The 25155-nt window shown below is 41.6% G+C and overlaps 1 protein-coding gene across 2 annotated transcripts in view; it reads right to left on the bottom strand.

Moving 5' to 3' along the window:
* Window positions 1-25155, bottom strand: part of BCL2L13 (BCL2 like 13) — a 53320-nt gene that overhangs the window by 7835 nt on the left and 20330 nt on the right. For both annotated transcript variants that reach the window (XM_089671848.1, XM_089671849.1), the window contains exons 3-6: window positions 22129-22233; window positions 20738-20894; window positions 19325-19394; window positions 16950-17093 (exon numbers count right to left, since the gene is read on the bottom strand). In XM_089671848.1, coding sequence (XP_089527974.1) covers window positions 16950-17093; window positions 19325-19394; window positions 20738-20894; window positions 22129-22233 — 476 coding nt within the window. The remainder of the gene's footprint in view (window positions 1-16949; window positions 17094-19324; window positions 19395-20737; window positions 20895-22128; window positions 22234-25155) is intronic.

Genomic DNA, 25155 nt, shown 5'->3' with positions numbered 1-25155 from the left:
GTTCTCCTCCAGCATTGCAGGAGTGAAAATAAATGGTTTTCATTTCCTAGCAGCAGGGCAGGACATGGGTGTTAAACTTTTTTTGGCCAAAATATCCTGACAGGTTCAAATGGCCTACAAGAAGAATAAAAATAATGAACATTTTTCAAAGCTGCACTTGAATACCTACTGGGGCCCCTTGACTGCTATTTTCTAGAAAAGGTGTACTTAGCCTTTAACCTGTTAAATGTCTCTGATTGAGGGAGGTCTGTATGAGTTCAGTTCTGCATGCTGCGAGGTCACATGGTCCTCCATACCCAGAAGGACCAAGTATTTATAGAGGGCTCTGATGGAGCAAAAGAAAAAAACAGCAGAGCATGAAGAAGGTGAGAGTGGTTATGCCTACAAGAGAACCTGTCATTTCTTCCTGACTGGGCAAAGTTACCTTCCACCTCACCTGCCTCTATCTGGTCTCTAATGGCTCAAGATGTCATCATCACTTGCAAAACAGACTGTTTGAAATTCTTGATATAAGATGAAACTGAAATCCTGCCTGTCAAAGTACGTATTCACTTTAAAGGAGGCTTTCCCACAGCTGTCTACAATATCCTTCAATAGAAATACCAGACAGATCTCAGTTTGTGGCTGCAGAGAAAGGACAGGGGGAGGATGCCTGTATCTGTACTCACGTCTTTATTCCATTTTCAAGAACTGCTATAACTCTCAGCAGCAATGGCAGTATATGACCATACTTGTGATCTGTCCTTTTCTCCCTGACCACTGCAGGCACTGTGAAGCTCTCAGCAGCTCAGCTTTTTCAGCTCCCCCTCCCAGCAGTGACTGAGCAGCTCAGGTTCCCTTTCCTTCATGTGAACTCAGCAGCTTAGCATTCCCTGCTCCCACCCCCCATTAGTGACTTAGCAGCTCAGCTCACCCTGCTCCCCTTTCCACAGAAGCCACTCCGAAGCTCAGCTTTCCCCTTTCCCCAGAAGCCACTCCGAAGTTCAGCTCCCCCCTTCCACCAGTGAACTCAGCTTCCCAGCTTCCACTACCTCACCCAATACTGACTTAGCAGCTCAGCTCACTCTGTTCCCTCTTCTCAGGTTAGATTCCCCTTCCAATAGTGAATTAGCAGCTCAGGTCCCCCTCCCAGCAGGTCAGCTCACCCTGTTCGCCCCACAAAACAGTGACTCGACAATTCAGCAACCCCCCCCCACACACACACACACACCTACCTAACAGTGACTCAACAGCTCAGCTCACTCTGCTCCCCTCTCCCAGCAGTGACTAGGCTGTGTAGCTACACCCTTCCAAAGCTCCTACAAGAGTACATTAGCAAATAAATGGCTCCCGATTCATAATTGGGAGAAGGGTGCCCTGAGCTGCTTAGAGGATTTCAATGTTTGCTGTAAAATCTGCTAGTGAATTTCTTCACAGTACCTACAGGTAGAGGACAGTGAAGACTTGTAAATCTCCCTTGAGAATGTGTAAATACTGTATTTGATTGTCCATAGCCTTGGCCCAATTCTACTTTAAGACTTATGCAGATGAATATGAATACTGTATTTTACATTCCAACACAGCAATTTCCAAAGAAACAAAAAGCAAAAAAAACAAGGCAAACAGTCTCAGAATGGTCATCCACACTGCTCAATTAAAGTGAATAGTAGGCGAGTGACTTGCCAATAAAGCACGCAAGTCAATCACAAACCCAGCCCATGAGAGCACTAAATGGATCATAACTGGAGATAATGGCAATAAACTCCATAGTATCCGAACACAATTCATCACTGCCAATGGTTCCTCATCAAAACGTATAGCCAAGCTCCAGCCTTCCATTTTGCCTCGCACAGCTCAGCACACACTCCCGAAATTGCTTACTCTGATTTCACTGCACCTGGTTATCTAGGGCTATCTGCATACAAATGCACCCTGCCTGTGTTATAAAAAGTAAAGTATTTAAAAATTGTATTTGCATGTTATTTGGGGTGGGAGGAGTGATCAGGGAAAGAACAGTAGATTAATGTAATCTTTAAACAATTTTGGGTTGGGTTCTACTTTAACAGCTCTTATAAATATAGAATTCATAGAATTTTTGAGATAGTTGTATGCTTGACCTCAAAACCTCTCTCCAGGACTCTGCAAGTGAGACCTCTTCTTCCTAAGGAAGGCCATAGATGAACCAAAATTCAGCTGGAACAGCAGGGACAGGCCAAACTTCAAATCAGTGCGTACCATCTGTTCAGCAGGAAGTCAATCTTTAGAGGAGTTTGCCCTGGTGGTGAAAAAGGGTGGGGGGGAATTTTCTTCCATACATCTTGTTTGTGTAAATGGAGAAATTTCTTTTTTTTTTATCATTCAGCCCACTGGCTAAAGGAAAAAACAAAAAAACAAAAATAGTAATCTATGGCCAGCTTAACCTAAACATCAGAAATTGTGATAAAGGCTCAGGCTCGTCTCTATTTAATTCACAAAGAATGCAACAAGAAGAGTGAAAACACTGAGGGGCAAAGTCCCACTCACCACTGAGGGTTATCAAAGTAGGTGTTTCAGTCCATCACTTTCTGTTCAAAACTGAAATATGCGTTTTAGACAGTTTGACCCTTTAACTCTGTTCTGCCATAGAGATAAAATATGTAAATAATTGCAGGGCCATCAATTGTCAGGAATAGGAGTCTCTGCTTGTGTAATACAGAATTACCGTAATCCCTTGAAAACAGCAGTCCTGCAGGTTAACCCTTTACCTAGCCTGCGCAGAAACAAAAAAAAAAAAACAAAAAAAACTGCAGAAATGAAAATCAAAGAAAAAAAAAAAGTAAAAAAATTTATTCAGAATTCCTAATCTATGAAAAACAACAGTGTTAATGTTTTGGAACATTAAATTCTACAGTCTTTAAATGATAAACCAATATACATCCCCAAAAGGACTATTTGTTAAAGTAAATATATAGATGGCTCACAATCTACAGTATTTCTGATAGATCAAACACACACACACACACACACACACTTTTTTGGGACATTGCATCACAGAAACAGTTTTTACATTAAAGATCGAAAATTGATCACCGGAGTATAAACAGGCAAATGATTATTTAAAGCAGCCCCTTTCTCAACCTTTTTACCATGGAGGAGCCCTTGAAATAACCTCCCAGGTTTAGGAGAACCCCTACTAATTACTATATCTACAGATCACAGTACATTAGCATGATGGTCACTGGAAAGAATGCCCCTTACATTTGTAGTCATTGGGAATAATCCCCCCTTACACATAGTTAAAAATATCAAATGGTGTCAGTGGGAACTTATCTGAGAGGCAGGGACTGCCCATTGCTCAAGGAACCCCTGGAAACCTCTGGAGGAACCCTAGGCTTCCACAGAACCCTGCTTGAGAAAGGTTGATCTATATTATGCACAAGAAACTTGCAGCTTTTCTTCAGCTGAATTACAAGCCCCAGCAAGCGATAACAGACAGTGACCATTGCTTTAGGTTCCTCAGGATAAAAATTTGGCTTTCTTGATCAAAAATATTAGTATTGGAATTTAATGCCCCCAAATATTGCCCTCAAGCTGCTTAATATCAGTTAAATAATAAACCTCATTACAGTGTGATTAGGGGTTAAATGCTGCAGGTGACAAGGACTTGCGAGCACAGACCCCTGGACTCCCCCCTCCTTGCCAGCTGTACATTCCATATAAATGAGAGACCCTTACCCAGTGAGACAGCTGCAATCTTGCAGTTTCCAGTGATGAGGAGACCGTCACATCTGCTCTGGACTGGGGACTAGCAGAGTGCACGAGATGAGAGGCGCGTGCATGGAGGGCACAGCATGCAGGGAGCGTGCAGAGCGACCCAGTTTTGTTTAGGCTCAGACTCGGCTGCAGGGCAAATAGCAAACTGATGCCAAAACAAAGCTGGGAAACAGAGAAAAAGAGAGAGCGAAAAAGGAAGGAAAAGTAGACAGAAAAAAAAAAAATGTGATAGGTAAAGCTACAGAGTGCAAGGGAAAAAGGGGATGAAAGAGAGAAGAAGAAGAGAGGGGGAGAAGAAGAAGAAGAAGAAGAAGAAGAGAGGGGGAGAAGAAGAAGAAGAAGAGAGGGGGAGAAGAAGAAGAAGAAGAAGAAGAGAGGGGGAGAAGAAGAAGAAGAAGAAGAAGAGAGGGGGAGAAGAAGAAGAAGAAGAAGAAGAGAGGGGGAGAAGAAGAAGAAGAAGAAGAAGAGAGGGGGAGAAGAAGAAGAAGAAGAAGAAGAAGAGAGGGGGAGAAGAAGAAGAAGAAGAAGAAGAAGAGAGGGGGAGAAGAAGAAGAAGAAGAAGAAGAGAGGGGGAGAAGAAGAAGAAGAAGAAGAGAGGGGGAGAAGAAGAAGAAGAAGAGAGGGGGAGAAGAAGAAGAAGAAGAGAGGGGGAGAAGAAGAAGAAGAGAGGAGAAGAGAAAAAAAAAAAAAAAAAAAAAAAAGGAGGAAGGAGGCCAGGAGAGTACACAAGATCCCGATTAATATGTTATGAAACTGACACCCATCATTTGACAGTCCCTAGCATAATTTCTGTGATAAATTGACTCGCTGCCAAAAAATAACTGCCTGTTTTTTGTCACTCTCCAAGTTGCAAAAACTGACACCTACCATTCCCACATACTGTGCTGGGCAGGTTTCTACTATATTAGTTAAGGCGACCCCCTTTTAGATAGTCATCACTTCTGCCCAGCCAAAGCAGAGATTAGCCCAGAAATGGACGAGAGGGGTTTTCCTGCACACAACACAGAATAATCCCCCCACCCACAGCTCAATGTCAGAAAGCCACACCATAAACCGATTAAAGGACATTACCTGTCTCCTATTAGACATTAAACACCTACTAGAAAACAGAATTTGTCACATAGGATGAAAATATGAAAGCCAGTTATTTCCTGCAGATCATAATCACAAGCAGCTCACAATCAGACATTTAGCTGCAATAGATGGGCCAGATAACCCATAATGCAAAAGTACAGTCAAACAGATTAAGACTGCGTACATAAAGTCTTTTTAAAGGGTCTTTAAAATGCAGCTACACATTTGTGCAATTGCCCTTTAAATGTCTCCTTCACCCCACCTACCTAAAATAAAAAAAAAAAATAAAAAAAAAAAACTGTCATATATAGATATATATAGGCAGTTTAAGGCTCCATGCACACTAGCATTTAAGTTAACAAAACCACTGGGGGAGAAAAAAAAAAAAGCCACACAGATGGTAAGAGTTTATAGTAGCATTTTGGCGTATTAGCATTTTATTAGCATTTTTACAGTACATGTAGAAATATATAAAAAAAAAAAATTCCCAAAAATATTTTTTTTTTCTGCTTCTAGATGCTGAACTAAAAAAAAAAAAAAAAAATGCTGATAACCTGAAGTACTGTGCACGGACACAGAGGATAACACCATTTAGTTTCTAGGATCAGAAAAAAAAAATGCTAACCGCTTCAAGGAGCTTAAAAAAAAAAAAAAAAAAAAAAAAAAAACACACTAGTGTGCATGGAGCCCAAGAGGACATGTGAAAAATAGGAATTTTGACTTACCATTAAATTCCATATCTTGGAATACAGTACAAGGCACAGGACTTCATGGACCATGGTTTTATGTCGCCACTAGTTGGACACTGGCAAAAGCTTTGCCGGGAACATCCCCAGTGCACCCTCATATAACCTCAGGTCACACCAACTAAGTAGAAACAGAAGACAGATACTTACTCTTTGTACTGTACCCCAAAATATGGAATTTACAGGCAAGTCAAAATGCCATTATATTCACTGTGTATTACAGGACAAAAAGACTTGTATTCATAGACCATGGGACATCCCCAAGCAATAAACACAGAGGTGGGCAACAACATAGCAAATCACGCTAACAAAATAAGGGTCAATGCACCCAAAACACTCAGACGACATCTTGAAGCTCCTTTCCTGGCCTGAAGATCCACCAGGGAACACTTTGTCACCTGGTCTTTTGTTCATAATTTTTCAGTCTTTCAAACATGCAAAACAGATGCTTGATGCTGAAAAGCCCAAGAAAAACATTAACTGATCTGATGGAATGGGCCCTAAAATGGAGGGGAGGAACCCATTCTTTGTGGGCATATGTCCTGGAAATGAGCTGCCTTAGCCACCTAGCAGTGATGGAAGAGGAAGCAGAATGCCCCTTTTTGGGACCTTCAGAAAGGACAATATGAAGGAAGATATTACAGCTAGGTTGGCTCCTAACAGCTCTAATATCAAGACAATAGAGTGAAATCTCCTTGTGATTTGGGGCAGGACATAGGGAAGGGCAGATAATATGCTCATTGAGGTGAAAGGAAAAGACTACCTTGTTGATAAAAGAGGATTAGGGTCTCAGGGCTACCTGGTCTCTACGCAAGATAAGAAAAGGCTCCTTACAAGAAACAGCTGCCAACTGGGAGACATACCTAAGTGGAGGTAATGGCCTTACTGGTGAGATGATAGGAATCAGTTCAGAAAGGTCTGGGAAAAACCAAAAGTACCAGATTCAAATCCAAAAGGAGACAAAGGAGGTGGAATGAGGGAATGAGATGTACAAAAGGTTCTGACAACAGAATGCAAAGCCAAAGGTTTCTGGAACAGGATGAATGAGGCAGAAACCTGTGGTAAGTAAGAGCCAGATGCTGGTCCAGGCCAGAATGTGAGGAACAGATTATTCCCTGGGTTTGAGATGCACAATCTTACACCAGCCAAAGTGTGCCTTCCAGGTGGGATGGTAGATCATATGGGAGATAGATTTCTCACTTTGAGTAATGTAGGAATGGCAGAGTCAAAAATGACCCCATCCTTTAGGACCGGAGTTTTAAATAGCCATGCCATTAAAGCCTGAGAAGCAGGGTGGAAAACAGGGCCTTGTAAGTGAAAATCTCATCTGTTTGGATAGGGCCAAGGCTCATCCACAAGGAGTTGGCATACATCTGTGTACCAATTTCTCCTATACCAATTTGGGGCAATGAGGATCATCGGAATCGATTTATACTCTAACTTGCAGAGTAGTCAAGGAAGAATTCCCACTGAAGGCAATGCATACACTAGTCTGAATGGGGACCAAGGAATAACCAGGGAATCCACAGTGAAAGCAAGAGGCTCCCTGAACCTGGCCACAAACTAGTTTTTAGGTGAATTTGGAGGCCATGATGCTCACATCTGGCGCTTCCTATTTTTGCCAGAGGATCAAAAAGATCTCGGAGGGACCAGGCATTGGCGACTCAAGCAGCCCTCTTGCCAATTTTCCATACCCAGTATGTAGATAGCAGAATGTTAGAATGTGGTTCTCCATCCAGAGAGATGCTTCCTTCTTGGCTGCTCATAAATCCCACCCCAACAAGTTTATGTCGGTCATTACCGACTTACAGAGAGAAGGAAGAAATTTTCTGGATTCTATTGCCAAGTTGGAAATCCATCATGCCAAGAAGATATCTGCCTTGCTGGAAAGCAGTAGTGGAATTCTACAGAAAAGGTCTGCTTGTCCCTCATCTTCACATATTGAGTTGCAAGGTTCTCAAGTGGAACTGACCAAAAGAGAAATTGCATACCAAGATGCCCAGAACCCTCATGCAGAAGCGAGTCAATGGATGCCTGGGTTACCCAAGGAAAGCAATTTTTGCCTGGGTTAGGAACATTTTTGCTTGGGTCATGACCAAGATTAGCCCTAAGTATTTTTAACCACCTCCCGTCCGTCCGTTGTATATAAACGGCCGGAGGGTGGCAGTGCAGGGTCGAGTGGCAGTTTATAAATGGCCTCCCCGCCCCCTGATTTTGCACACTCCCTGGGAGCGCGCAGCACCGCGATCCGGTGCCCGCTGTGTCCTCCGGACACAGTGGAACACTGAACGTCGGACGGGACCTCTCTGCGGAGTAGAAAGCAAGATGTCACTTCTGACATTGCTTACTATGTGTGAAAACTGTGAATAATCACAGAGGTCACATGGTACAAGGCTATTCACAACAGCCTTGTACCATATGACAAGCTGTGACCAATCACAGCTCACACAGTAGTTCTCAATGGCTGCAGGAACGCAGCCAGAGAGAAGGAGAAATGATTGCTTTTACAGCCTTTATGGGTGTAAAAGCAATGTGAAATAAAATCTTCATCACCATGGTGACACTGTACTGCTAGGGTGACAGTATGGGGGGGGGGGGGTAAGTTAAATTATAAATTTTTGGTTATAAATTGATTTATATTTTTTTTTTACTAAAAAGATAACGGAATAAATTTTTGCCAAGATTTATGATGAAATATTTGCAAAATTTTATAAGAAAAAACACTTCAAAATTTTTGGACTTTTTCATTTACATAGCAAAAAAAATAAAAATCCCAGTGGTGAATAAAATACCACCAAAATAAAGCTTTATCCGTCTCAAAAAATGCTAAAAAATTCATATGGGTACAGTGTTGCATGACCGCGCAATTGTCATTCAAAGTGTAATAGCACTGCAAGATGAAAATTGGCCTGGACAGGAAGGGGGTGAAAGTGTCCAGACATGAAGTGGTTAAGCCAGGAAAAAATAATAAAAAATTTTAAATCACCTGGGGGAAAAAAAAAAAAAAAAAACCTGAGTGGAAAAAGTCATTCAATTCTATTCTATTATCTCCTTTACCAACTCACCTACTCTACTAGAGGATACCCAGTAAGCTTTGACAACATCTGGGGCCTTTGGTCCTGTTCTCTTACAGCCTAGCCCAAATATGGTTCTTGGGAGAGCACAATTTTTTCTCCATTCATTATGTGAATATATTTAGCTGAAACATACTGTCGTCACGACTAACTCTGGTATATTCTGCCGACATGAGAATGTATTATTTTCCTTATGTACTGACATTTTTGTTTACGGTTTATTTACAATTGTATTGTACATGACATATTAACGGCATCTTTCAAATTAAAAAAAAAAGGGGGGGGGGTGGGGGGGGGGGGGGGGAGACTGTGTGAAGGCTGGAAGGCAGACTTCTTGATAGTCATGCAAAAGTTTTAAGGAACTAGATGGTCTTTTGAGTGTTGGATGACCTTTTACTGAAAGATTCCTTAGCTATGGTTCCGGCTTCCAAGTATACCGTGACATGAATGCCCTCAGGTTTTAGCAAGGCCAGGAGACAGTACTTTCTTCTGAACCAAGACTTCAAGACATCTTCACGAAAGCCTGAATGGCAGGACCAAAATGAAAGTCTCAAACAACAAAGCATAGAAAGCGTTGGTGTGTAATATAGAGAAGTGAAGATCGGCATCTTGGATGTTCACTGAGTGCAGAAATTCCCCTGATCTGGGAGAAGGGATGACAAACTTTGTGGAATCCATGCTCTCATTCAGTTTTGGGGTAAAACCATTTGAGCCTTTCCTCTTAAGGAACTGAGATTACAACGTCTTGTGCCAGAATTTGACCCAGGGCAGCCCACAAGTCTGCCCCTCTTTGGGGCATATTGGAAGTTAGGAATCAAGAAGACAGGGATAGAAATTGTATTTTGTAACCCCTTAAAATCGACAGACTAGACCCAGAGGTCTGGGAGGTCTCTGATCTAGACTGGCACAAATGCCAGATGTCCCTCCACTGCGGAGGGTGAGGGCGCCATAACTGTAAAGATGGCTTGTGGGTAGGCTTGAGGGTTCTGGGCTTGCGATGAAAGGATGGACCCATCTTAGACTTAGTGGAGAATGCCTCAATGGAGTGAAAGAACCCCTTTTAGTGAGAAGAGATAGTAGCCATAGTAGTAGCAGGTTTGGGTTGTTTTTTGTGGGGTAGAAGAACTTTCCCCCAGTAACTTCCTGGTTACATTTATCATCAAATGTTTCGGAAAACAGCATTTACCACCTAAAAGGCGTGGGTAAAGACATGCCTTTTGCAAGCAGGTTCAGCAGACCAAGCAGTAAATCACAAAATTCTGCACATTTGCAGAGACCTGGCAAAATTACTTTTTCTACTGCATGAACAAAACAAAACAAAACAAAAAAAAAAAAAAAGGAAGGAAGGAGCAGTACCCAACCGGAATGAGCTGCAATTGTTCCAGCAGAACAAGGTCCTCAAAGACAAGATTATGTTCTCTGTTCATTTGCCAAGTCAGCAACAGTCTGACAGGTAGACATAAAATGCAAATTCAAACCTTCTACTGACAGCACCCTCAATAGGAAGAGTGAGATGATAATCACACATGCTCCCTGACCTACAGGCAAAAACACACTGCTCTTAGCAGAGGTGCCGGGGTGCCAATATTTCAGAATGACCTTCCCACATAGGAAAATGCAGCGTATTTTTGGGTGTACAAAACTCCATTGTGCTGTGGCTGCACTTCCCACAGGTACAGCAGCCCTTTAAATTAATAAGCTACTGTACCCACGACACGCAGGACCTAGCCTTAGAAAGTTTTCCATAGAAGAGATCCATCATCAACGGCACTAGCAAAAAACTAGAGTCCCACAGAGTGGGTGGGGTTATATGACGTGAACAGAGGCAACAAAGCTTTTGCAAGTATCCAATCACCTGATGGCAGAAGCGTATAACCATGGTCTATGAATACAAATACAGCCCTGTACTGTATAATTAAAATATATAATGTATGAAAATGTGGAAATAGATTTTCTGTATATTTTTATATAAGGAACTGCTAAAATTGCAAAATACAACCAACACTTTGTGAAGATGTCTTGAAGTCTTGGTTCATTATGGCAGAAGAGAACAAAAAGTTTGGGATCTGACACCTCGAAAAATTGTGCGTCTCTGACGGTTACCTGCATTATACTGAGAACACAACATGCACAGAGTAAAAACATTTATAACGGTGTAAATAGGAAAATACTTTTGTAGTGCTGATTAAAGATTTCTGCCTGGTTCCTGCTTACTACAGCAGTGCAGTGACTGTGCTTTGCTAAACATTTCATTCTGCTACAATCCTGCCAGACAGATTAAAGTGATACTAAACACACACTGTTTAATTTACATTATCCTCTCTTTCTGGTGTAATGGTGTAACTAATTTTTTTTTTCTTTAAATAAAAACACATAGTACCTTTTTCCTCATATAATGTACAGCTTTCACTTGACCTAGCTCTTTCCCTGCTTTTCTGCAGGGTCACAGTGGTAGGAGGAGCTGTCTCTGAGTCCCCTGCTGCTGGACACATGTTCAAAATAATAATAAAAAGACAAAAAACAAACAGCCTTTGGGATACAGGGCAAAAATAAATATCAATAAACCATTTTAAGTTGTCATATAAATAAATATAGTTTTGAAATGAAATCTTTATTTTTTTTTTGCCAATAACATGTTGTGGGCAGATTTCTGCCAGTCACAGGCTGTGTCAAGCCCCTCAAGCCTGTGTATTAGAATAACAAGGAGGTGAAGCGCCCTTTAGTCAAAACACAATATCCTGCCCCACTTTTATTTAGCTGGTTAGTGGGCAATGGAGAAGGAGGGAGGAAGTGGACTGTCCTTTACCACTGCATATTTACCCACATGTGTAACTATAGAGATGTGATAGGGAGGAAATGCTCAGCGTAGAAGCACACTAAAAACCGAGCATGCGCATTAGCTGCCAATACTGCTCTGGAAAATCCCCAACTGCAGTGGAGACATGGAGAGAAGGGGGAGGGAGAAAACACCAGGATCAACCAGGTGTAACATAATAGAGAAAACAAATTGCAAAGTGAGAGTGAGTATGAACAACATGCAATACAGCATGATAGTTTAATGATGTGCATTTAATGACCCTTTTTAAAAAAAATACAGTCTCAAATTGGATAAAATTGCCACAGTGCTCATGGTAGCAAAACAGCATGTGATCTTTACTGCCGGAAAGTGATCTTAAACCCATGTGTGCATGCTGTAATATACTGTATATGTAGTTTATGGAATCATTAAAATCAAAGCACGTCTATTGATGAAGTCTTAGTAATACTCGTGGTCTGTCTTGTCTATTCTTGTGAAAATCTTTTGATTCTCCAATCAACACAGCACTGCTAGTGACTATATAGCCGCTGTCAGTAATCACTTGCAAAAACCTGACAGGCTAGTTGTACTGAAGTCAACTGATCAACTTCAGTACAACCAGTCTGCCAAAAGATGGATCAAATTTCAGCTGGTCTTTGCTGAATTGGTCAAGATACAATCCACCTATGGCTGGATTAAGTGTTACTAAACTGTAGCAGAAGACAATTGGGTCTTCTTTCATGTCAAGCAGTAAGACAGTTCCCATATACTGTACGTATGTCATCCATGTATTCAGCTTTTTGCCTGGCGTTCAAATCTAAAACACCACTTGAAAATCGATTTCCATCTGCAATCTCTTGCACAACAGATAGAGTAGGAGGCTCTGCTATTAAATCCAATCAGAATCTTTTGCATTGCCCAGCACTGTAAAGTTAATTTGTTTTCAGGTACCGAAAGCTGGAAGTGTTCAGAACTTAAAGAAGGACACTCTTTCACAGCCTATGTGCACAAAAGTAACAGCAAAACTGCAGAAGTGAACAGTGGTGTCATATAGAAGCAATTCAGCAGTGAATTTAGCAGTGTGCCTAGTGTTCTGCTATAAATCGTAAACTGAATGCTTAACAATTGCTGCAGAAATCTAACACACATTTATGTCCAATTATGAAATAAACGTCCAGTGAAAGGTTATAGATTGTGCACTGTAGTCAAAGCTGACCTTCCATGGTTCCTCCCTTCCTACATGCAAATTTTTTTTTTTTTTTTTTTTTTTTTTTATACTAAAACCTTTCCATTCCATTCCTTATTTTAAACCCATTGATGTCATCACTGGGTCTCTATGCTTTTCTATGGGAGAGGCTGGCAAGGATCTGTATATAACTTCCTGAAATACAACACAGCACCATACTTCAGTACTCAATAACCCCAAGCCCTAATGCAAAAAACACTGGCTTGGCACTTGGGAGGAGAAAAAAAAAAAAAAAGAAGGAGAAGAAGTAATGGGTGGAAGAGTCTGCAGGAGTCGGCATTCCTTGGCAGGCTGCATTTGCATACAAGCTGACCAAGGTGGTACCCACATGTGATACTGAGCCTCCATGATCGAAAGAACTTAAGCAAAAGGCAAGTCAAAACCTAAGCTTAAATCTACTCCCACCCCATTCTAAGACTATTCTATCTACCCTTTAAAAGGAAAGATCAGAATACTTACCTTTTCTGAAGTTGCTCCAGTCTAGTCACATGATTGAGTTCCAGCGCCAGCTTCAGCAAAGAGGACAGACAGCAGTCAATGGATGCCCCATAGCAAGCATATGGGTGATGTTATTGCCACCTAGGTTCTGCAGCCATTGTCAGATCTCTCCTTTATACTGAAGCCAGTGCTGGAGAGATCATGTGACCGGATAGGAGCATAGGCAAGTATAGACGTCTTTCCTTTTGCAGGGTAGATAGAAAAGACTTAGAATGGGGATGAGAGTAGATTTAGGCTTTGTAGGTTTTGACTGAACATCTACTTTAAAACCAATGAACAAAAAGGTGGGCTAGGGACAGTCAGGCTGGGGAGGAAAGGACTAGATGTGAGAAATCCTCCAGCCAGCAGATGAGGTGGGCTCTCTGTCTGTAGCTTCTAAAGGATATTGTGAGAAGCTCACTGTATGCAGTGACAACAGAGTAAGCAATTTAGGTCCAGGAAAGGAGCTCGTGCCACTTTGCAAGGCTGATAGGAAGGCTGGAGTTCAGCCTTAAGTAGCAGCGATGTCACACCAGGATATAGACAAGGCCAGAGGGCTTGGGTATCTCACGACATCTGCACAGAGAGGACAGACCAGAGAAATGAAACGTGCTTAAACTCTCCATTTCCTGAAGGATTACCTTTCATGCAGAGAAAGCAGATGGATGGGGGCGCCTGTAATCCTGCCATCTAATCCGCGGGGGAGACAGAGGACGATCTGCCAGCAAGTTCACAGCCGGAGTTCAAAGTGCAACAGACACAACAGTGTCCAAAAAAAAAAAAAAAAAAAGGAAAAGAAAAAAAAAAAAAAAAAAAAGGGTGACGTGTGACACATTTAAAGACAAAGTCAGCCACGCCAACATTCTGGCCTGCGGAGGGACACTTCAATAAGTCGTTGAGGCATTTTATTTCATTGTTTTGTTTAACTGTTACATTTTTTTCAGGATTGAAATTTATAGGGCTGCTCCCTTTCTTGCTTCTGGTTAAGTTATAACTTGAAATACAGTTAGGTCCATATATATTTGGACACAGGCACACTTTTCATACTTTTGCCTCTGTAGACTACCAGAATAAATTAAACGAAACAATCCAAAATGAATTTGAAGTGCAGACTTTCAGCTTTAATTCAAGGGGTTGAACATAAATATCAAGTACAAATTTTAGGAACTGCAAACATTTTTATACACAGTCCCTCTATTTTCAGGGGCTCAAACGTAATTGGACAAAAATGAATATAATCATAAATAAAATGTTCATTTTTAATATTTTGTTGAGAATCCTTTTCTGGCAATGACTGCCCAAAGTCTGGAACACATGGACATTACCAAAGACTGGGTTTCCTCCTTTCTGATGCTTCGCCAGGCTCTAACTGCAGCTGTCTTCAGTTGTTCTTTGTTTGTGGGTCTGCCTTAAGTGTTGCCTTCAGCAAGTGAAATGCATGCTCAATTGGGTTGAGATCAGGTGACTGACTCGGCCATTGCAGAATATTCCACTTTGCCTTTAAAAGCTCCTGAGTTGCTTTTGCAGTGTGTTTTGGATCATTGTCCATCTGTACTGTGAAGTGCCGTCCAATCAACTTTGCTGCATTTGGCTGAATCTGGGCTCACAGTATATCTCTAAACCCTGCAGAATTCATCCGGCTGCTTCTGTCACATCATCTATAAACACCAATGACCCAGTGCCACTGGAAGCCATGCATGCCCATGCCATCACACTGCCTCCACCATGTTTTACAGATGACGTTGTGTGCTTTGGATCATGAGCTGTTCCAAGCCTTCTCCACACTTTTTTGTTCTCGTCATTCTGGTACAGTTTAATCTTAGTTTCATCTGTCCAAAGAATGCTTTTCCAGTACAGGTCTGACTTTTTTTTTTTTAGATTTTTTTTTTAGCAAAGTCTAATCTGGCTTTTCTAACTTCAGGCTTATGAATGGTTTTGCACCTTGTGGTGATCCCTCTATTTGCTCTCATGAAGTCTTCTCTTGATTGTAGACTTTTACAATGATGCGTCCACCCCCTGGAGAGTGTCCTTCAGTTGTCTGGATGTTGTGAATGGGTTTTTCTTTACCATAGAGGATCCTGCAATCATCCACCACTGTTGTCTTCCGTGGACATCCATGCCTTTTTATGTTGCTGAGCTCACCAGTGCGTTCTGCTTTCCTCAGAATGTACCAAACTGTTGATTTGGCCACTCCTAATATTGCAACTATCTCTCTGATGGATTGGTTTTGTTTTTGAAGCCTTACAAAAGGCCTATTTCATTTGCATGGACAGCTTCTTTGAACGCATGATGAGTTCACAGCAATAGATTCCAAATACCACACTTAGAATCAACTCCAGACCTTTTATCTGCTTAATTGAAGAAATAACAAAAGGAGTAGCCCACACCTGGCCATGAAACAGCTTTTTATTCAACTGTCCAATTACTTTTGGTCCCTTGAAAAAGGGGGGATGGCTATTCGTAAGCTGTAATTCCTAAACCCTTCCTCATATTTGGATGTACATACCCTCAAATTTAACCTGCCAGTGTGCACTTTCAGCCCATATCCGTTATATAAACTATAGCCTGAATATGTTTTGGAAAATACCTGAGGGGAAAAAAAAAAAAAAAAAGGTACAAAATTGTGCCCGTGTACAAATATATATGGACCTAACTGTATGCTTTCCTTTCAAGGGGCTCCCCCTAGAAGGTAAGCCAATTTGGCCATGGCCCCCTTTTGTGTTCTTCATCTTAGCTTGTTTAATGTTGCCATACATCAGCAGAATTTTTTTCAAACATTGGTATGGATATGCAGAAAACTAACAAACACACACCACTTTGTCAGAGCATTAGAGAGTACTTTTATGAACACAACAGATTTCTAATGAAAACCATGAAAAATTTAGTTCAATGGCCACGCCAATGTTCCAAAATTCTGCATTTAATTTCAGGATGCACAGTCACAATACAGCAAGTATGAGTTTTCATGAACTACATTCAGTTTGAATTTAATTCACTTTTTTTAACAAAGTTCTACTGGATTATGGGCAGCTTTGGCCTGGGGTTTGTCATCTATACGAGTTTGTTACAAAAAAAAAAAAAAAAAATATCCAAAAAACAAAAATAAAATCTCCAAACTGAGCATCACTTCCTCAGACTGTTACTCCTAAAAAGGGAAGCAATTCGACCTCCAAAACATGTTGCATTTTTAAAAAAATTGATTGTTGTTTATGTAATCTGGATGGATCAAATTCCTCTAGTCTGCATGTTATGGACCTACAATATTAAGCAGCACTCTTACCAAGCATCAATGTCTGATGATTTTTTTGTTCCTGTGGGTATGTCTCTGCTGTTGGATCTTGCTGCATTTAGATGTCATAACCCTTTATCTATCAGTGATTGCAAATCTCTGAACGCTGGACTCGATATATTGTGAAAGCCTGTTTGCCATAATATACACATCTGTGTTCCCAGCCATCTGGAAAGGTTAACTTTTTTGGAGAACACATTTTCCACATTTAGACTCACTGATACTCTTAGACTGACCCGGTGATTTTGTCTCTTTCCAGTGTAAATTTCACTTTAGGGGTCATCAGGCAGCTGCTTGAAGAGTGTCAACTCTACATAAGAATGCTTTGTTATGGATTTCCAGGCTCCCCTCTACATAAGGGGTTTCTGGACTTAGGACTTACAGAATAAGGGATGAATGAGCACAAGTAGTATCTCAAGAGTGTGCCGATTCTCATTCATTGTTCGTTACGGAGGGTGAAGTAGCATAAAAATACAATGTGAATCATAAGAACGCCTGAACCATATTTACTTACCCATCCTCCCTGCTGGATGATGTAGTCAAAACACATTTCCTCAATATATGATACTCCAAGTTGTACAAGATTGTCTAGCTGACGATTCCCGTGCCTTGTGAGCTCCAGCAGGAGGCGCTGTAAGAGGACCAGAGGTACCAAAACCTGCAGTACAACAGGTGACATATTATACTTTCCATATAAACACCATATAAAATTACATTTCACATTGAATCATGTCAAAAGAGAAAATACAGAAGACAATCATCCCTTTCCAGAAAAAGAATATGAAAGAATCCCTGTAAGGTCACATTCATCTGCCTTGAGAGCAATTAGATACGGTTTTATAGATGGCAAAAGCACCAGTGACAAACATGACGACAGCTAGGCAATGCCATTGAATACCGGAAGATATAACATTTTATACTACTTTTTCCAGGCACAAAACCATTTTTTGTATTCTTATACCCAGACAGGAGATTGACCTTTTGGCTCCTATTTTTAAAGCGATTCTAAAAAGGTTTTTTTTAAAACATGTCTATACTTACCTGCTGTGTGCAGTGGTTTTGCACAGAGCAGCCTGGATCCTCCTCTTCTCGGGTCCCCCACAGGCTCTCCTGGCTCCTCCTGTCTGTTGGGTGCCCCCACAGTAAGCAGCTTGCTATGGGGGCACCCACTGCTCAGTGTGTCCATTCACACACGGAGCCGCGGATTGTCCCCACCCCCTTTCTCCTCATTGGCTGTGATTTGACAGCAGCGGGAGCCAATGGCTCCCACTTGCTGTCTCAGTCAATGAGGAGGCAGAGACCCAGGACAGCTGAGGCTGTCATTCACATCGCTGGATCGCGATGAGGCTCAGGTAGGTATTAGGGGGTTGGGGGAGCGGCTGCACACTATATGCATGAAGGTAAAAAAAACCTTGTCTTTACAACCACTTAGGTTTTAAAATTTTAACAGTTATTACTACATGGGAAAAAAACTTATCTTTTCCATTTTCTTCAAGCCAGGTAAATTTGCTCCCCCCCCCCCCAGTACCCAAGCAGGTGACCCTGTCAGTTGCTTTTCACATTTTCAAGGCTCTCCCTGGCAACTTTGCTGTAAAAAATTTGTTTACAGGCTCAACACGAAAAGTAGCTGAGTCTGAGGTCCATACCATACAAGGTTTCAATTAGAGGCTGTATGTCTGATAGGAGATAAAAGTATGTTAAAAAAAAAAACAAAAACATTTTTATGTCTCATTTACATTTCACACATACTGTATTTTTATTGGCACATAGCATCCTTGCAGCTGCAAAGATAAAAGCAGTTACAGGATGGGCCACCTATACAGAGTACTGTTTTCATCCAGTCTTAGACCAGAAAAGGTGCACTTAGCCAGCCATACAAGGATCAAAATTCAGCCAGTTCAGCAGGGACCAGCTGGGATTTGATCCATAGGAGGCAGGGTGATCGTACTCCATCGATCGACTTGGGAATAGCCCGCCGGTCTGATTTTTCACATTCAATTACTGCTGGCGGCTATAGTCCCTAGCAGTAACAATCATGTTCTGCAGACCTGGACGGCTCCCCATCTGCAGAACACAATAGCACTGCAGGAGGCATTCACCATCAACACTAACAGTGTTGACCAGGGAATCAAGCAATTTCCTTTCCTAACTATGGTGGAAGAAAAGAAAATCAAGCCATCTATGGGCTGCTTAAGAGAGAAAAAGGAAAGTACAATCACTGTGCAGAAGGTGGGAAGAAAATGTATTTGTTTGCTGAGAGATTTTAATAGCTTTCCATTAGTGTGTTATCTAATCTGTCTATGTAATGACCAACTATGGCTCACTCACTTACTAAATACTTACAAATCACACATATTAATAAGGGATGTAATACAGTACCACACACACACCACACAAAACATCATGGAAGCACACAGGGGGTGTGTAGAATGACCTGTCTTTTCATCCAGCTGCAACCCCAAAATGATCTGTAAATTTGTCAGAAATAAAATAATTTTTGCAAAACAATATCCCCAAAAGAAAGCCTTGTTTGTCCTATAAAAAAATTTGTGTATTATTACTTTTTATCTTACAGTAAAGCAGAAATGTAAACGTTGCACTGGTGCTTAGTAGGTATACAGGTGTGAAAGATGAAGTGCTTAAAACATGAATCAGAACATCTGTGTAGAAGATATTAAATGACATTCATCAGGGACCAGTCCCTTGCCTGAAGCTTGGGTGGATTCCTACAGCAGAGATTGGGCACCCCAGGACAGGTGAACTGAACATGTTTTCACCAGTAGGGCAGAGCAATTGCTTATGTGCAGATGAATGAAAACCAGGTTTTTATTACCATGTAAACCAAATATTTCTCTTAAACGCACACCCAACTACATATCGGTGTCTTACCTGGTTCCATCCAGAAGTGTGTACAGCCGCAACTTCTGCCTCCTTCTTGAACAGCTCATAAGTCAAGTTCCTGTCGGGATCAAGGAAAGATCACCAATCTGACCTTGGCCAATGCCTGCCAGTACATTCACTGATGATTAAACGGGCTGGCAAATAATTAAAACTGGCAAACCTACCCAAAAGTGATGCAGTTGCCTTTGCAATTCATACTCTGTCCAACCTGACTTTTTCCCTGGTCATTTAAAGCTTAAATCTAGGCTTAGCCTTTTATCCCCCAGCCATCCCCCAATCGGCCTCAGAATGAAATGGTTGTTTTGGGTTTGTTTTTTTTTTTTAAACACTTGGTCACAATACTAGCTGGGTCCTCTACCATTTTTCTTCTGGCAGATAGTGTTCCTAGGTGATGCACAGAGCAGTGCTGGTGCAATGACATCAGTGCTGTTTTCTGCATCAGTGCACTGTGAGTGCAGGGTGCCATGCTCAGAGGGCTAGGCCATGACAATCTATTATACACTTTCCTTTTGACAGTCTCCTAGACTGAGTGATACTAGTTGTCATTCAACCCAGAGAAGAAAAAAAAAAAAAAAAAAAGTACATCCTTGGTGAAAGCTATAGCTTCCGTCACAGATACAATAGAGAGTGACGGAAGTGTGTTACTGGCAGGATCACCAAGCAAAGAAATGTAAGCTGCAATGCATTACATTTTTTGTTTTGCATTCTGGTCACTGAATTATAATAAATTATATCTGAACAGTCAGTGCACTGTATGGGCCAAAATATCTTATATATAGTATGGGAAAAAAAAAAAAGAAGGAGGTAGAGCCATTTTATTGTGTGCTTATATTAAAGTTTTACTCTCACATGTGCCGATGATTAAAGTGAAGGACACAGAAGACAAAACCAGGAGGTGGGGGAACCTCTTTAACATCTTTCACCCATGTACAGCTTTGAAAGCATTTGTCAATTCTGAATGCCCAGAAATCCGGCAAAGGATTTATTTTCATATTTTCCTCGGTCTTACTGTCTGTATTGCAGCCATTGACTGCTGAATAGGGGAATTTCTCCCATCACAGGGCTGAGAAGACTAAGACCTCAGCTGGAAGTAGATTGTCTTAATGGTTTAGCACTGTCTACATGCCAAACTGAGCCCACAGCACGAGGTGGGTGAAGCATTACACCAAAGGCATAAGTTCATTACACCAAAGGCATACATTGTAGCAGTAACCTCTGAGTCTCCTTGTCAACTACGCATGGAAAAAAAGAAAAGAAAAGAAAAAGGAAAAAAAAAAAGGGGTGAGATCCAGGAGGGAAAAAAAAAAAAAAAACCCCACCACAAAAAATTACCAATCAACCAAAACTACTATTTTTTGTATGTTTAGATTATAGCTTAGATTATATTATAGCTATATTCACCTGCTTAGGAGGTTCCGGCAGGCTTGGTCCAATTGCCCTGGGATCTCAAGACACATCCTCTCTGCTAGCTGTGCTAGACAGTCTTCAATGGCGCTCTCGGGGCTAACAGGACTGAATACTGGCGAGGTGTGCATATCAAAGCCAGTGCTGGGGAAGGCTGGAAAAAAACAAAAACAAAAGCAAAGCCTTTACCTAAAATATATATATATACAATTTTTGTACTGCTCCGGAGACTACCCCAGTGGTTTCTACTGGTTTACTGGGTTTAGTAGCAGGTAACGCTTCAACCACTGCCATCAGGACTTTTCAATGCAAGACAGGCCACAAGTCTGAGTCACATGAAACCGGACCCTCCACCACTGTTCTACTGGAAAGGACTGATCAACTTCTCAAAGAATTTGTATAAACCACCTATGAACATCGAGCATGCCTGTTTAAACTCAACAAAGTCTGGAATTGTTGGATGTGTGCTGTACAAAGCCAACAACTGAATTTATCACCCTCTCTTGCAACCATATGGTTTAAACATTTTTCAGATAATTTTTTCATCTCTACCTTGATACAGCAGCCCGGTTATAAATCTGGTATCAGGGGAAATGATGTGGTCGAGAACACAGGGCTGACATACAGAGCTTTCCCCTGAGCTGTACAAGAAAAAAAAAAACAATCAATTCCTTCATCCATGCAAACTGTGTGTATTGAGGCAGCTGCGACAACTGACGCTGCTAATCAGGGGCTGCATCTATAGGTTGGAGTCAATGTCTGGCTGATAATTTGGCTTGCAGGTCACCTTCCGATTAGAAGATATGCATATATTTTTCCTTCTGATACGGCACCCCCTGTGTGTGGTTACATACATTTGGTTCATTTTCAACTCCTAATATTAACTGGTTGGGGCCATGCACAGTATGCCAAGTTAATTCTACACTTCCTTACTTTATTTCGGTGCATCTAACTAATTGCTGCACAGGGATAAAGAGAAAGGGGGTGTTTGCAAGTGCAATAATATGGTCACAATCACCATAGAAAAGGAAAAAAGAATATTAGTAAAATAATGAAATGCTCTTGACATATGGGCTGAAAACTTTTTAGATGATGCATATCCCTCAGCTGTCAATTTCTTTGGTTTCACTACCAAGTGAGTCCCAGACCTGAACATGCACCTCAGAAGTAACCTACATAAATGTATAAAAAAAAAAAAAAAAAATACAAATGTACATCAAGGCACTGTTGCCTTGCTATGTGTTGAAGCCAGATGATAGCCATGACAGACAAAAATCTAAGTTTCTAGGCACTGCATCACAATTATTACAGGTCCACACTGAAACTGTACTTCAGGCAAACTGCTAAATACAACAATCAATACCTCTCCACCCCCTCAGAAAACAAACCTGCAGATATCGCCTCCTCCAATCTTTTCAGCTCCTCTTCCAGCTCCACCTTAACTTTGTCCAGATCATCTCTGGCCACAGATGGGGGCGCAGGCTGCTGGATGTCTGCAATGGAGATCAGGGCAATATTTCAAGACAGGATGGGTGTTCAGTAAAAGGAATAAACATTGAAAAATACAGGATATAAACAGTTAACCAGAATTAAATATGAGAGGAACTAGTCAAACCAATCTAAAACACAGCAAGTATTTTTAGGGTTAATCTGTATTTCTTATGCAGAGTTTGAGCTCCAAGTCCAAGTAATTGTTTGCGATTTTTTTCCTTTTTACCTTAATGCCAATTCAACCTTGCTGAAAGTGGAATTTCACTCTCTCAAGCAACATTGACTATTTTACTCTTTCCTTGTTTCAATGCCTAGGCAAATGATGCCATACATCTCAGGAGTCTTCGTGAGGGGAGGAGGGGTTTTCTCAGCTAAGCACACCCTCCTACCTGCATACCTGGGCTAAAGACAGATGGATTCCAGAAAGCATATGCAACATGAATTATCTGCCCTTACGCAAGATGGCCATGGCTAGAAATGCTAGGGGGTGTTTTTCTAAGTGATTTCTCAGCAAAATAAAGGCAGAGACATGGATGGAGGAGTTTGCTTGGAATATTAAAAATGAAATAAATAGCGTTTTTGGTTTGTGATGCTTAGAGTGTAGTTCCGCTTGAAGGACTGATTCTTAATCTACAAGATTGTTTTCAACTATACATACTAACTCAACAGTAAATATTACAGGTGAACTGCAGTCTTCCTTCAGTCTTGCATAGTTTTACAGGCTCTCCTGTACTGAAATCACTTAAGTCGATCACTGACTGATAGAAATTTCGATTCATCTAATGGGCAGGCTGGTTGTCAATAGATCAACTTCAGTACAACCAGCTTGTCAGGTTTTTTTCATGCGATCACTGCTGGCAGCTATAGCCACCAGCAGTGATCATTGTAGTCTGACGGGAGGTTTCCCTAATCAGCACAATATCACAGCGAGAGGGATTCCCCCATCACCACGGACTGGGTTGATGGGGAAATCTAGTGATTCTCTCTTTCAACCCATAGTTGAAGAAGAGAAATGTATGGTCACCCTTACTCTGCGAGGAGCAGAAATTAGTAATTAGAAATGCAGTGAAATTAATGTGCATTAGAAGTTGCAGCAAGTCAGAAAGCCACCTCATTTTCTGGCTGGAGAATGTCCTTGGCCTGCCCCTTTCATTCACTGGATTTTAGTTCTTTCAATCAATGAGGCTCAGCAACACATGTGGGCATTACATAGGATAATCTGCATGCAAATGTGGTCTGCTAAGGAACTCCCATTCTTCCAGACTGACACCCCCTTAGCATTCTCCCCCTATAACCCTACCGCACTATGCAAGCCCCCAGGTTTGTATCAAGCAGTGCAGAATAACCCAGGAATAGATGGGAGGGTGGTCTGTGTCTTGTACTGTAATCCAAGATATGGAATTTATAGGGACATCAATATTCCTCTTCATCGTATAGTACTGGACACAGGTGCATTCATTGGCCCTGGGACGTCCCCAAGCAATGAATATGCCAACAGGCCCAACAAGTGGTCGGAATGCCACTGCAAGAACCCTGTGGCCCAAAGCTGCATCTGCAAAAGATTAGACATTTGCCTGGCAGTACTGAAAAGGTATGAATGGCCAGGTGGCAGCCATAAACCTTGTACACGGGCTGAAAATTGTGCGAAACTGGTCAGTTCAGCAGGAACCAGCAGACTTATGTCTCCAGTGTATAGCTGTCTATTCTACAGAAGCAGGTCTCATGACCAGCTTCTGTCAAACAAGCGTGCTAGAAAACCAGTATCCGACCCACAATCGATCAGCGCTTGCAGCCAATGGCTGTGGGGCTGATCGGTGATAGCACAGAGGGGGGAGATCGCTGCACTAACATCGCTTGTGTTCGTACCACAATCTCTCCCTTCTGATTTCTGCCATTACTACAGGTGAGGATAATCCCCTTTGAGAATCTCACAGGCAAGCATATGGAAATAGGGTAAGCGTGCGCAAGAAAGTAAGTAGCAACCCGGGTGCAGAATTCCCTATACCGAAGTTCTCATGGCAAAAGGGTGGGAAGAGGTACCCGAGTATCTCATAAAAAGGCTCTAGGCAGAAGTGGCAGTAAAGTGTGTGACCTGTGGTGTGATTTAACACCTAGTCATCCACCTGAGACTAAGCTCAGAATGGTTGAATTTTCTCACAGTAATAATCAGAGATACAGAGTCACTCTCTCCTACCGGTCATGGTTGTCATACCCCCGGAGGGGTTTTAAAAGGTCTGGGTTCCATAGGGGTGGACCACGGCCCTGAACCTGTATAGCACCCTGCAACGAACTACACACGTTGCACAATGTCCTGAGGTAAGTGCCCGTGCAGGATCCAGTGCCCAAAGCAACATTACAGACCATCGCCACAGTGTGGGGTCCAGATACGGTTGTCAAGGTATTACCAAGGCTGTACTGATCCAGATGCACTGCATTTTCATATTAGAAGAAAGTGAAAAGATGACTGAAGAATTCAAAAGAGAAAATTACTAAACTATTTTTAGCAAAGAGTAATTTCTCTGTAAGAGAGAAAGGGCCCATTACCTTTAGGACAGTAGGAAAATACTGAGGACTCACAAAGTGGGGTAGTGTTAAAGGAAGGGAGGCACTCAGGGGGCATGTCCTCAAAAGCTAGCCAATATCCAAATATCTCAGGGTACCAGCCTATAACCCATAACCCAGGGTCAATGAATACGCAATCTGTGTACTGTATTGAATTATAAAGATGAAACCTGTTTTGTACCAGCCCTGACAAAGAGGCAGCAAGCACAGAACAGCTGTAGGCTCCCGTAACTTTCTGGAATCTCTATTGTGTTGTATGTTTTAGCGTTTTGTAGGTCCAAATCTGGTACCTAAAGAACCAAAACATCAGCCACCATGCTCCATCTCCTAGCAGAGCTAAAGTAAGAGACCGATATTCTCAG

This window comes from Staurois parvus, unplaced genomic scaffold, assembly GCF_062004578.1.
Source record: "Staurois parvus isolate SC_StPar_1 unplaced genomic scaffold, SC_StPar_1.0 ptg000114l, whole genome shotgun sequence".
NCBI classification, from domain to species: Eukaryota; Metazoa; Chordata; class Amphibia; order Anura; family Ranidae; genus Staurois; species Staurois parvus.
Note: the sequence above shows the minus strand (reverse complement) of the source record. Positions and strands in the feature narration are given on the sequence as shown.